Source organism: Vulpes vulpes, chromosome 7 (genome assembly GCF_048418805.1).
Source record: "Vulpes vulpes isolate BD-2025 chromosome 7, VulVul3, whole genome shotgun sequence".
Lineage (NCBI taxonomy): Eukaryota > Metazoa > Chordata > Mammalia > Carnivora > Canidae > Vulpes > Vulpes vulpes.
In genome coordinates, this window is record NC_132786.1 from 30,221,382 (window position 1) to 30,236,853 (window position 15,472).

Sequence of the window (15,472 nt, forward strand, 5' to 3'; positions counted from 1 at the left end):
TATAGCATGAGTCCAACTATGTTAAATGCCTCCCATAACAAAATTCTATAGCTTTCAGAAAGCATAAATGAATGCAAAGTATCTGTTACATATTTTTCATAGTATCCAATATAAAATTTAAAAATTGTGAAACATGCCAAAAAATTAAATGTGACATAGTTAAGAAGCATATTAATCACTAGATACCAATATTAAAATTATTCAAATATTGCAATTAGCAGAGAAGCACTTTATAAAAGTTAATATAAAAATGATCATTAATTTAAAGGAAAATACAGTCATAATAGCTAGAAGTTTTTCTTTAGTCGGTATACACAATTTTTATACACAATTTTAGTAATTGTGAAACAAACTTCAATGTATTTTGAGCTTGAACATATGAAAAGGCAACTTATATAAATATACTAAAATGTACTTGGTGGTGTTTAATCAGAAATAAAATTATCACTGGAAGTTGATGTCTTAAATACAGAGATATATGTGAACATATAAGAAATTGCATGATGCATATATTACATGTATGTTCTAGATCTACTGACTAAGAAGGCTTAGAAGTAATGAAAGACATTTTAAATAAGCACATCTGGTGCCCAGATATTTATTTTTTAAATATTATTCTCTACTAAAAAGAATATGGGCTACTTGGATATATAGCTGTATCCAGAGTAGGGGTAGGAAAAAGCGTAACAGGAGTATAGAACATTTTGTGATAGAAAAACTTGGAAGTTCTTAAAGAGCCATACACACTTTTGATAAAACACTATAGCCAAATAAAAGAAACTCTCAGTAGCCAAAACTGAGACAATTTGAAAAGGAATAAAAATAAATAACAGTAATGTATTCTATACTATTAAGTAAAATAACAATTGGTGAATCTGAACTGATATTAACAAATATGTAAACAAACAAATAAATATAGTGAAGGGAATACTTCCTACAGCACATTTCTAGCTTAAAAAAGTAGAATCAATAATGGAGTTACAAATCGTCAATGGATTTTAAACCTAGTGGGTGAAAGTTTGAAGAGGAACAGAGTATGTCCATGGTCTCAATTTAATTTAACCTAAAATATCCAAGATTGAGAAAAAATGCCAAGCACCTTTTAAAAACTTCATTAGGGCATACATCACTTCAGTAGTAAGCATGCCAAAATGCATAACATGGATAATTATGAAAAATATCCATCAAAATCAAATTGAAGGAAATCTTTAAAACAATTACTCTGTAGCATTTTTTAAAAACCTTATGGAAAAGAAAAAATTAAAACAAAATTTTCTAGATGAAAAATTGGTATGACTGGATTTGTTCCTTAAAAAGGCAAAATAGTTATAAATACTTCACTGAAACAAAGAAATTTTAATACAAGCTATGTTTTTATAGCTGCAATGTAGTTATATAAGAAAATATCTTTATTCTCAGGAAAGACACACGATTTATTTAGGGGTTAGAGAAGGATAGTTTTTAATATTATTTCAAATATTTTAGGAAAATCATTTTGAAGACAAGAGAGGAGAGTTGGAAAAACAGAAGGATAAAGCAAATGGGCAAAATGTAAACAATCGGTAAACCTAGGTAAAGGTGTATGAGGAATCTATACTATTCATGCAAACTGGAAATGTTTTACAGAATTTTTACTTTTACTATCAAACAAATTTTTAAATCATATCAAAATAAAATATTATAATAACAGCAACATTCTAAATATTCCCAACAGACTATCTAAATTCCACACTGGCATCAACCCAATAGTGTTAGTGGAATTCATGTTTATATTTTACATATCAGAAAAATGAAGCACATCCAAGGTCACACAAGTAAGTAAGCAGTGGGATTAGGATTTGAAACCAAGAGTATCTATTCTTAACCACAGTGCTTTACTTACTGGATAGTAAAAATTCATGTATTTTCATTTCTTCACCAGAAGAATGCTCATTCTTTGCAAAATTAAAGTAACAATCGCTTCTCAGCCTTTTGGCTAAGATCAAGTATTGTAAAATTAAAGTGACAGTATGCAAAATAAGAATGATCAGTCTAACTAATGTTAATGTACCTATATAAATTAAACACTGTGGGAAGGCGTAAGGGATAAGTAGATATAGAAGAAAGAACAGTATAAATATTCTGTATTAAAGACATAATTTCTAGTCTTACTTCATGATCAAGTAATATTCTGATTACTCATAACTTTAATTATCTGGTGGTATTTTCTAATTTAAAGCAATAGAGTTTCTCAAATAGATTTCTTAAAGCATACTTAGTTTTACACCGTATGTATCCTGAAGCACCTGAACCACAGTTCCCAGATATATCAGCCTTAGTATTAAGGTAAGCATAACACTCTTCAGGACCAAAATCTGCATCTGAAAAAAATATGTGGTTAGTCATATTGAGCTTGTATAAATTTAAAATATTTTATGAATATATTTGAAATTCTGAAATGTTTTAAAATATATTGTAGAAAATACAATCATAATATAAATTGAAAACAAAAACTAAATTTAAGATCACACTAAATTACCTCAATGAAATATTTAAAAATTGAAAGCACTCTTGTCAACTATCCAAAAGGATATCTTAATCATATTGTACAGTTTATTTTCTAGTTTTTAGTAAGTCTAGATATCTGTAAGTGTATTCTTATTCACTTACAGATTCAAGTAAACTTTGACTTATTAGTCAATAACCTATTTTCCATAAATGTCTTTTTAAGTCAAACCATTAGACTAATATCTTATTTTTCATATTTTTCTCAAACCAAAAAATCTTGGAGATCATAATTTTTACATTCACTATTCAATTCATGCATATGATATGTTCAATTCTCTTAAGATCTAACCTACTCAAAGTAGTTTATTTATGATGACCTCTAATCAGTTTTAATGTAGTCGAAAGATTAACCCAAGAACTTTGATAGGAAGATTTAACCACTGAATTGTGGTACTGAAGAAAAATGACACACCTAAGAGGATCCACAGTGGACACATCGGGATCTCAGCTGAAATTCCCACAGGCTCTACTGAACTGAAAATAAGCAGTTTATTTCATCCCAGAGGTTATTTGCAAACCTCCTTATGGGTGAGAAGTCAAAATTATGTGCTTCAAAAGGGAAGCAGGCCATTGCTGGTGGAGATAAAAATAGACCGAAGTTGAAAGATCTTTATAGCTATAGTGACTAAATTAGAGACCCAAAGGGCTTCAACATATAGTTTATCCCCTCCCCAAAGCTTTTTCCTGCTTCTAAATGTGTGAAGAGCAAGAGATTAACCCATAAGAGACCCTTGACTATAGGAAACAAACTGAGGGTTCCCAGAGGAGAGGTGAGTTGGGGGATGAGGTAAATGAGTGATAAGTAGTGAGGAGAGCACTTGATGTAATGAGTACTAGGTGTTACACACAACTGGTTAATCACTAAACTCTACCTCTGAAACTAATAATACACTATATGTTACTAATTGATTTTAAATATTTTTTAAATAACAAAATTAAATAAAATATAAGATGACTTCCATAGAGCAGGATGGATTTTTCTGCAGTCTTGTATTGTCACGTATCTGCCAAGGGCAGGAGTCTCAGTAAATACAACTCTCAGTTGAAAACCCTGAAGAGTCGTGCCATAGAAACAGTGAACTAGATGGACCAAATTTTAAACCACGTATCAGTTTCTGATTTAATTAAAGTGATGAGTCTCTCATTTCATACACTTAATAGAAGAAAAGATAAGAAATAGTAGTATCTATACAAAAGAAGCATTTTAGACTGAAAGCAGGGCTTCAAAAAGGCAAAGATTGAAGAAAATAAAAAAAATTACTAGAAATATCTTTGTCATTCAAGAAAAAATATAAGATAAAGATATCTACCTACATTAAAATAGTTGAGAAAGGGAACAATGATATATATATGAAAATTACAAAGGATATAAATATGCGAGAAATAAAAGTATCAAAAATAAATATATTGAAGTAATTTATGGAGAGACAATTAAATATAAATATAAACTGAATTTTTAAGAAAATATGCATAATAATACAGGGTTTACACCAGAGTTTCAATTCACAGAACATTAAGAAGAATTAAGCATACAAATATACTTAAAAATGTCCAAACATATGATATGAAGACTGGCCAAAAACAAGGAAAATTTGTATTATTCAAGGAGAAAAGAAACACAATTTGACAGATTTTCTTTAGAAAATATGGAAACCATATGACAAGAGACTAACATCTTTAAAATGTTAATGGGGATAGAGGTTCTAATTCAAGATGGCAGTGTAAGAAGAGTCTGGGCAAATCTTCAGCTCCATATGGAAAAATTTCGCATCAGTAAAACTAAAATCTAAGTGGACAACTCCTACAGATTGAGCAAAGGAGAAAAATCCACATAGAATTTGATAGTAGAGACTGAGACACAGACAGCACCACCCCACCCCTGGCATAGTGACCTACAATCATAAGGGAATACAAAACCCAGAGCAATAACACAAAAAGAGCTGGAATGCCTATACTAACATCACAAAAATGCAGTATAAGAAAAATATTGTTACTAAAGACAACCAAAGAATTCTTACAACGGTAAGTCAATCCACTAATAAAATATTACAGTTATTAAGTGTGTTCCCTAAGAACAAAACACCAAAATCTAGGAAATAGAAACTGGCAGAATTGAAGTAAGAAATAGGCAAAAATAATACCTGATTTTTGTCAGCTTTTTTTTTTTTTAAGATCATTTATTTATTTATTTGTGAGAGACACACAGAGAGAGAGAGAGAGAGAGAGGCAGAGGCACAGGCAGAGGGAGAAGCAGGTCCCAGGCAGGAAGTCTGAGGTGAGACTCGATCCGGGGTCTCCAGAATCATGCCCTGGGCTGAAGGCAGCGCTAAACTGCTGAGCCACACTGGCTGCCCAGTCAGCTTTCAATAATGAATAGAACAAATAGATCAGTGAGGAAATACAAAACTAGAACAACACTACAAATGAACTAGACCTATCAGATATCTGTAGAACATTATCCAACAATAGCAGGATACATATTCTTTTCCATGCATTTGGAAATTCTCCAAAATAGATCAGATAAAATGTCAAGATAGTCTAAGTAATATGAAATATGTTCTCTGAACACAATTAAATTACATTAAAAATCAATAATAAAAGCACATTAGGGAATGTGCAAATATGGGAATTATAAAACACACTCCTAAATAACCGAAGCATCAAAGAAAAAAAATCTCATGGAAAATTAGAAAATAATTTAAAGTAAATAGGTATAAAAATATGACATACAAAAATTTATGGGAAACATTGAAAGCAGTATTTAGAAAGTGTAAATTTTTTAAAAAAAAAATTTTATTTATTTATTCATGAGAGACACAGGCAGAGGGAGAAGCAGGCTCCACGCAGGGAGCCCAACATGGGACTCGATCCCAGGTCTCCAGAATCACAACCCAGGCCGAAGGCTGCACTAAACCGCTGAGCCACCCGGACTCCCCGAAAGTGTAAATGTTTAAAATAGGAAAGAGTATTTCAAATTAATAACCTAGAATTCCATCTTAAGATACTAAAAGTAGAATTCTTAACATAAAGCAAACAGAAGGAAAGAAATAATAGTGATTATAGCAGAAAACAATACAATAAAAGATACACAAATGACGGAAAGTCAACAAAACCAAAATTTCGTTCTTTGAAAAGATCAACAAAGCTGACAGATTTGAATTATTAATTAGGAAATTTCCTGCAATGAAATGGCTGAGTGCAGATGACTTCATTGGTAAATTCTCCAAAATTTTGAGATAATACGATACATTACAGATTCTTCTAAAAATATGAGTTAAGGAATGCTTTTGCATCATGCAATGTGACTTATTAAAACAACTCAAGACATTTCAAAAAAGAAAAAAATTAGAACAATATCTTTCACAAATATAGATATAAAAATTTCAAAAAATCTACAGAATTTAAGAAACAAAACAAATGAACATAGAGGGGAAAAAAGAGATGAGAATGAAAAAACAGACTCTTAACTATAGAAAACAAATGGATGGCTGCTAGAGGGGAGGTGGGTAGGTGGATGGTTAAATAAGTGATAGGGATTAAAGAGCACACTTGTGATGAGTACTGGTTGTTGTATCGAAGTGTTGAGTCACCATATTGTACAGCGGATACTAATATATTATACTATGTGTTAACTAACTGGAATTTAAATAAAACCTTTAAAAAATCTACAAATGAATGCCCTGTATGAATAGCGATTTTAAAAATCTCAACAAAATGCTAGTAAGTTGAATTCTAGAGCATATTTAAACATTGTACATCATTACCAAGTGAGATTTATTCCTGGCATGCAAGGATGATTCAAATACAAAACTTTGTCAGTGTTATACACCAAACTAGCACAATAAAAGGGGAAAACACATGGTCATGTCAACTGATGCAAAAAAAGTATATGAAAAATTCAATGCATTTTAATGATAAAAACAACAAACTAGACATAGGAAAGTCCTTCAATATAATAAAGACCATCTATAAAAAACACAGTGAACATAATACTCAATGGTGAAAAATTGAAACCTTTTCCTAAATGACAAGGAACAACACAAGAATGCCAGATTTTGTCACTTAATGTAGTAGGAGTCCTAGCCTAGAGCAAGAGGCAAGTAAAAGAAATAATAGGCACCTAAACTGGAACAGAAAAAGTACCGTCTCTGTTCACAGTTGCCATGATTTTATGCATATAGAACCCTAAGGATTTCACACAAATACACACACACACACACAACTAACACATCAATTCAGCAAAGCTTCAGGAAACTATTAAGATGATCTACAGCTCCAATGCAAACTATATCAAAATACCGACTTTGCAGAAATAGAAAAATCTGTCCTAAAATCTGCATAAAATCTCAAGGACCCTAAATAGAGAAAATAAACTTAAAAATGGAGGACAAGCTTGGAGGTCTCATACTTCCTGATTTCAAAACTTATCACAAAAAGCTACAGTATTCAAAACAATGTATATTGGCATACTAGCATAAAGACAGATATATATACATATATATATGCAACTAGAATAAAATAGAGATAGAATAAAATGGAATAAAATATAATTTATAATAAATATATTATTTAATTATTAATTATTGAATTAATTAATTATTAAATATTAATTAAATATAATAAATAAATATATTTAATAAAATAGAATTTATAGAATATATAGAATAAAATAGTATGTATATATATATATATATATATATATATATATATATATATACAAATAGAATAAAATAGAGACCCCGGGAGTAAATCCTTTCATACGTCTGATAATTTTTGATTAGGATACCAAAACCATTCAGCTGGAAAGGATGGTCTTTTCGATGATTAGTGTTAAGAAAATGGATATACATATGCAATTGAATGAAGTTGAACCCTTAGTTATATGATATTCTAAAATTAACACAAAATGGAGTAGATACATAAATATAAGAACTACAATTATAAAACTCTCTTTTAAAATGATAGGGATTAAGGAGTGCACTTGTTTTGATGAACACTGGGTGTTGAATCACTAAATTGTACATCTGAAATTAATATTACCCTATATGTTAACTAACTTGAATTTAAATAAAAACTTTAACATCTTTTTTTATTTGTGTATAATTTACACAGAGTGTGTTGCATTAGTTTCAGGTATACAACATATCAATTCAATGTCTCTATATATTGTAGCGAAAACCTACAAAACTCTTAGAAGAAAATATAGAGGAAAAGTTTTCTGACATTGGATTTGGCAATTATTTCTTGGATGTGATGCAAAAAACACAGACAACAAAAGAAAATATAAGTCAAAATATTAAAAACAGTTGTACTTGAAAATGAACAGTGAAGTCACCTTTAATGGATATGAAATTTCAGTTTGGAAAAGTGAAAAAATTCTGCGGATGGATCACAGTGATGTTTGCAAAGTAATGTGGATACATTTAATGAGATTGAATTGTACATTTACAAATGGTAAAAATGATATGTCATGTATATTTTTCACAATAAAAATTTCTCAAGCATATACCAACAATCCATATCCATCAATATAAAAAAGAATACACCATGACCAAGTGGTATTTTTTCCAGATATGCAAGGTTAGTATGATGCACTGTATCAATAAACTAAAAGACAAAAAAAAAAAAAAAGATCATTTCAATAAACACAGAAAAGAATGGGAAAACCTAGCATTTTACTCTTGATTTACAAAAAACAAAAACTGGGTGACAGAAGTAGAACTTCCTTAACCTAATAAAGAGTATTATAAAACCATAGTTAGCATCATCTGTAACATTGAAAAACTCAACTCCCAACCCCTAAGATAGGGAATAAATGAGAATATATGTCCTAACTACTTCTACTCAATATTGTACTGGAAGTACTAATGGAGGAAAAATAGCCAAGAAGAAAAAATAAAAAGCATATAGATTGCAAGTTAAGAAATTAAAATATACTCATTTCCTATGACATTTTCTGATATATAGAAATTCTAGGAATCCACTAAAAATATTTATTAGAACTAGTAAGGAATTTTAGTAGTTTGTAGGATAAAAGTTTAATAACCAATATCAATTGATATCTATACACTAGTAATGAACAATGAAATTGAAAAAAAATCCTATCTATAATAGCATCAAAAAGAATACCAAGAAATATATTTAACAAAAGTATAGAGCTTATATACTGATAATTACAAAACTATAAAACATTTAGTTAAAATTAACTAAATAAGATACTAATAATTGGAAAGACATCTCATGTTTATGGATTAGAAGTCTTCATATAGTTGATATAACATTGCACCTCAAGTTGATGTACAAATTTGACACAAAATTACTATAAAAATTCTACATCTGACTTTTTTGCAGAAATTGATTAGCTGATTCTGAAATTGAAGAAATAGAAGAGACCCAGGATATCTAAAATAATATTAAAAAGAAAAAAAATTGGATTTCTCACATTTCTTGATTTCTAAACTACAAAGCTATAGTAATCAAGACACTGTGCTACTGACATAAACACAGTGATGTATATATCAATGGACTAAAATTGATGGTCCAGATATAAACCGTTACTTTTGTAAACAAATAATTTTTCAGCAGAGATGCCAAGTCAGTTAAATGGGGGAGTAATCATCTTTTTAACAGTGATGCTGAGACATTTGGATATCCACATGCTAAAATATTGAGTTGGAACCATATTTCACACCATATACAAAACTAACTCAAAATCGATTCTAGACTCAAATTTATTTTTATTTTTTTTAAATATTTTATTTATTTATTCATGAGAGACACAGAGAGAGAGGGAGAGACACAGGCAGAGGGAGAAGCAGGCTCCATGTAGGGAGTCAGACGGGGGACTCGACCCCGGGTCTCCAGGATCATGCCCTGGGCCAAAGACAGGCGCTAAACTGCTGAGCCACGCAGGGATCCCCTAGACCCAATTTTTTTTTAATTTTTTTTAATTTATGATAGTCATCACAGAGAGAGAGAGAGGCAGAGACATAGGCAGAGGGAGAAGCAGGCTCCATGCACCGGGAGCCCGACGTGGGATTCGATCCCGGGTCTCCAGGATTGCACCCTGGGCCAAAGGCAGGCGCTAAACCGCTGCACCACCCGGGGTTCCCTAGGCCCAAATTTAACAGGAAAACTCCCAGAAGAAAAAAAAAAGGAGTAAGTCAGAACCTTGGACTAAGCAATGCTTTCTTGTATATAACACCAAAATGTAAAGCAGACACACACAAAAATAGATCATTTGAACCTCATCAGAATTAAAACTTTGAATTTCAAAGGAGGCTATCAGGAAATTGATGATATAATCTAAACAATGGAAGAAAAGATTTGCAAAATATGAATTTAGCAATAAACTGAATACAGATTATATAAAGAGCTATTACAATTCAATAATAAAAAAGACAACCCAATTAAAAAACAGGTGAAGAATGTAAATAGATATCTCCAAAGAAGACATACAAATGGTCAATAAGCACATGAAAAGATGCTCATCTTTAGTCTTCAGTTAAATGCAAATGAAAACCACAAGATACCACTTCACACTCATTAGATCTTCCACAGAATAACTCAATATCATATGGATATCAATTAAACTAAAAATAATGTATGAGTTAATTTATTAATCTAGTTCTTAAGTTCATATGGAGAGGAGTCAAGTCAATACATATGAAGAAGATACAAAAGGCTAAGATGCCTTATTTTTGAGATATTAAAATAATTGTAAAGGGAGAGAAATTAAAATAGCATAAGATTGACAAAGCAGAGAAAAATGACCAAGAGAACACTGAGAAACATTCACACTTTTAGGTTTAAAACCAACAACCACAGTCAAACAAACACTTAGCTTTTAGCAGATACCACATTGCAGTGCATTTAGAATTAAGTTGAAGCAGTAAAGGTGATCACCAATATGCTGTAATAGTAAACTGAATATATGTTGAACAACACACACACACACACACAATCACATACATCTTTTCTTTCCTTCCCCTAGCTTCAGGCAACTATTAATTTACCTTCTATCTTTATATATTTGCCTTTTCTGTATGCTTAATATAAATGGAATCAGAATCTGTTTTTTTGTGGCTGGCTTTCTTAGCATAGGTTTTCAAAATTTATTCACATTTAGCAAATATCACTTCATTTTTATCAATTACATGATATTCTGCTTTTTATTTACTCATTCATCAGTTGATGGATATTTGCATTGTTTCTGCATTTTGACTATTATGAATAAATGGTATCAGGAATATTTGCATGCAAGGTTTTGTGAGCACGTTTTCAGTCCTCTTAGCTTATACATACCAAGGGTTAAACTGCTATGTTCAACATTTTGAGGAACTTCCAAACTGCTTTTTTAAGCAACTGTACTATTTTATAACTAGCAAAGCATAAGAGTTAGGATTTTGCCTTATCCTCACAAAAATTGCTATTTTAATTATGGCTATCGTAGTGATTGTGAACAAGTATCTTTTTGTGGGTTTAATTTGCATTTCCTTAATAATTAATGATATTGAGCATCTTTCATATGATTTGCCATTTCTGTGTCTTTTTTTCCCAGAAATGTCTATTCAGATTATTTCCTTATTTGTTAAACTACATTGTCTTTTTATTGTTGAGTTGAATGTCTTATGTATTCTGTATATGACCATTATTAAAAATATGGTTTGCAAATATATTCTCCCACTCCTTGAGCTGTCTTTTCACTTTCTTGGTGATTTTCTTTGAAGAACAAAATCTGCTTAAAGTTTTGAAATCCAAATTATTCCTTTTTCTCTTATCGCTTGTGCTTTGAGTATCTTATCTAAGAAAACTTAGCCTAATCCATGGTCATTAAGATTTATGCCTATGCTTTCCTCTAAAAGCTTTATGGTTTTAGCTCTTACATTTAGATCTACAATACATTTGAAGTTAATTCTTGTGTTTGGTGTGAGGTAGGGGTTCAAATTCATTCTTTTGTCTATGTACACTTGTTCAAGGACATTTATTGAAAAGATTTACAGGGATCCCTGGGTGGCGCAGCGGTTTGGCGCCTGCCTTTGGCCAGGGGCGCGATCCTGGAGACCCGGGATGGAATCCCACGTCGGGCTCCCGGTGCATGGAGCCTGCTTCTCCCTCTGCCTGTGTCTCTGCCTCTCTCTCTGTGTGTGACTATCATGAATAAATAAATAAAATCTTTTTAAAAAAATGAAAAGATTTACAGAGTATTTTGGATCATTACAGAATCCTGGGTGGGCAGTTATTTTCTTTTAGTGTTTAAGAAGTGTCTTTACTTCATCATCTGGCTTCTCTAATTGTTGACAAGAAATCTGACTCACACTTGCTTTTTAAAAGGCATTGTGTCTTTTTTCTCCCACTCTCTATGTTTTGTTTTCATCTTTTCATTTTTTGTAGTAGTTTTGCTATGATGTCTTTATGTGTTTTATCTTTAGACATTCTTCTTAAGATTCTTAGAGCATCTTGAATTTGTAGGATTAACTTTCATTTTGAAAATTATTGGTTCTTAACTCTTTAAATATTGCTACTTTCCATTCTCTATTTTATCTTTTTAATGACTCTTTCCAAAATTAAGCAGGTTGACTGAGATAGTGACCACTGAAATCAAATCAGGCAATTAAATGTGTCAGAGCTTATGTACAGTTTTATTCTGAATCTGCTCATTATCTTGGGTGTGACCCTTGTAAGCTACTGACTTCTCAATATTTGTCTTCACTATAAGTCTGCTTGAGATAAATGTTTACCTTCAGAAAATCTCAGAAAGCTTCCTAGCCTGCTAACATAGGCACTTTAAATCTTTTAGAAGACTAAGGATTTGTGGTGGTAAGCTTACTCCACCATTTGGTCTTTGATAATCTTGTGACTGCAGGGAAATTCATAATGCCTTTTTAATGTTTTTAATCTAATTAAACAAATTGCTGAGCAGCTTCAGAGCTCCCAAAAAGCCTCACGCAAATTTTTTTCTATGGTTTTGACAGTCCCCTTAAATTTCAATTGCTAAAATTTTCTATTTTTTTTTCTAGTGGAAGATTTATGCCTAATCCAAGCCTGACTTTCAGCTTTCAAAATCACCAAACGTCTCTAGGAAAAAAAATTGGCTAATAATAGTCCCCTAAAATACACAAACTTTCTCTCCTGTGGTAATTTAAACAATTAGCTATCTTTGGTTTCATTATAGTCTAATACTTTTTAAAATATCATCAGGGGACACCAGGTGGCTCAGGGGTTGAGTGTCTGCCTTTGGCTCAGGGTGTGATCCTGGGGTCCTGGGATCTAGTCCTACATTTGGGTCCCCACAGAGAGCCTGCTTCTGCTGCTGCCTGTGTCTCTGCCTCTCTGTCTCTCATGAATAAATAAATAATTTTTAAAAGAATTTAAAAATACAATATCATCAATACAATGCATCTTGTTTTTTCTAGTTATTTTCTCACAATTACATCTGTCGCTACTCGCTACATCCTATCCCTAAATTTAATATTGAATACAGATTTTATATTTAATGTAATTGCTAAATATTTAAATGTAAATAAGCTATCTTAGAATTTATTGTCCATTCTATTTTCTTTTTTTAACTTTGTTCTTGTCTTCTTTGGGGCTAATCAAGTATTGTTATTCTTTTTGGTTTTCTCCTTTATGAGCTTGTAGTTTCATATTACTTTATTATTATTCTTATAGCTATCTTAAATTATAAAATGAATACTTGATTTATGACAATTTTTCATTTTACTTTGTGCCACATTTTATTGGAATGATTGACTTTTGTTTCAGGATTTGTTTTTTTCCTCAGTGAAACTATTTTTTTCTATTTTTATTCTTCTAGGGATTACCACATTTTTGATATATTAAGAACTCCATTTCATATTATTCTTTATGTTTTAAGAGATATGTTTATTAGTCAACAGTGAACTTTGCTAATTCCTATGATGATTATTTCTTCTTGCTAATTCTTCTATCCCCTGGTTTAGTCTCCCTTTTCTGCGACATCATTAACAACCAATTCTTATAGAAATAAATTTGGAAAGTAAATTATAGAAGTTCAAATGCATGCTATCACATACTTTTTTGGGGGGGGGTGGGTATCTACCTATTTAAGATTTGGTGAAATTTGCAATTCTATCATAGATGATAGATGATGATGATGAGGAAGATAGATGATAGATAGATGATAGATAGATAGATAGATAGATAGATAGATAGATAGATAGATAGATGATAGATAGATAATAGATGATAGATGATAGATAGATAGATGATAGATAGATAGATGATAGATAGATAGATAATAGATAGATAGATATCTGAGAGAGAGAGATGGGGAGATAGAGATATCTCTCTTCAAAAATTCCTTTGTGGTTCAAGTCACCCAGTTCTTTGGGAGAGCACTTTACCATTATATAAGTTTCTTTCCTTGTAACTTTGTGTCACCTTTCTTTTTTTTTTTTTCTTTTTTTTTAATTTTTTTTTAATTAATTTTTATTGGTGTTCAATTTACCAACATACAGAAAAACACCCAGTGCTCATCCCGTCAAGTGTCCACCTCAGTGCCCGTCACCCATTCCCCTCCAACACCCGCCCTCCTCCCCCCTTCCACCACCCCTAGTTCGTTTCCCCGAGTTAGGAGTCTTTATGTTCTGTCTCCCTTCCTGATATTTCCCAACATTTCTTCTCCCTTCCTTTATATTCCCTTTCACTATTATTTATATTCCCCAAATGAATGAGAACATACACTGCTTGTCCTTCTCCGATTGACTTATTTCACTCAGCATAATACCCTCCAGTTCCATCCACGTTGAAGCAAATGGTGGGTATTTGTCGTTTCTAATCGCTGAGTAATATTCCATTGTATACATAAACCACATCTTCTTTATCCATTCATCTTTCGATGGACACCGAGGCTCCTTCCACAGTTTGGCTATTGTGGCCATTGCTGATAGAAACATCGGGGTGCAGGTGTCCCGACGTTTTGTTGCATCTGAATCTTTGGGGTAAATCCCCAACAGTGCAATTGCTGGGTCGTAGGGCAGGTCTATTTTTAACTCTTTGAGGAACCTCCACACAGTTTTCCAGAGTGGCTGCACCAGTTCACATTCCCACCAACAGTGTAAGAGGGTTCCCTTTTCTCCGCATCCTCTCCAACATTTGTTGTTTCCTGCCTTGTTAATTTTCCCCATTCTCACTGGTGTGAGGTGGTATCTCATTGTGGTTTTGATTTGTATTTCCCTGATGGCAAGTGATGCAGAGCATTTTCTCATGTGCATGTTGGCCATGTCCATGTCTTCCTCTGTGAGATTTCTCTTCATGTCTTTTGCCCATTTCATGATTGGATTGTTTGTTTCTTTGGTGTTGAGTTTAATAAGTTCTTTATAGATTTTGGAAACTAGCCCTTTATCTGATATGTCGTTTGCAAATATCCTCTCCCATTCTGTAGGTTGTCTTTTAGTTTTTTTGACTGTATCCTTTGCTGTCCAAAAGCTTCTTATCTTGATGAAGTCCCAATAGTTCATTTTTGCTTTTGTTTCTTTTGCCTTTGTGGATGTATCTTGCAAGAAGTTACTGTGGCCGAGTTCAAAAAGGGTGTTGCCTGTGTTCTCCTCTAGGATTTTGATGGACTCTTGTCTCACATTTAGATCTCTCATCCATTTTGAGTTTATCTTTGTGTATGGTGAAAGAGAGTGGTCCAGTTTCATTCTTCTGCATGTGGATGTCCAATTTTCCCAACACCATTTATTGAAGAGACTGTCTTTCTTCCAATGGATAGTCTTTCCTCCTTTATCGAATATTAGATGACCATACATTTCAGGGTCCACTTCTGGGTTCTCTATTCTGTTCCATTGATCTATGTGTCTCTTTTTGTGCCAGTACCACACTGTCTTGATGACCACAGCTTTGTAGTACAACCTGAAATCTGGCATTGTGATGCCCCCAGCTA

The 15,472-nt window shown here is 32.1% G+C and overlaps 1 protein-coding gene across 1 annotated transcript in view; it reads right to left on the bottom strand.

The window, feature by feature from the left end:
* ADAM2 (ADAM metallopeptidase domain 2) overlaps positions 1–15,472 on the bottom strand; it is a 139,041-nt gene that overhangs the window by 40,155 nt on the left and 83,414 nt on the right. The window contains exon 14 of the mRNA XM_072762690.1: positions 2,255–2,360. Within this exon, the coding sequence (XP_072618791.1) occupies positions 2,255–2,360 (106 nt within the window). The remainder of the gene's footprint in view (positions 1–2,254; positions 2,361–15,472) is intronic.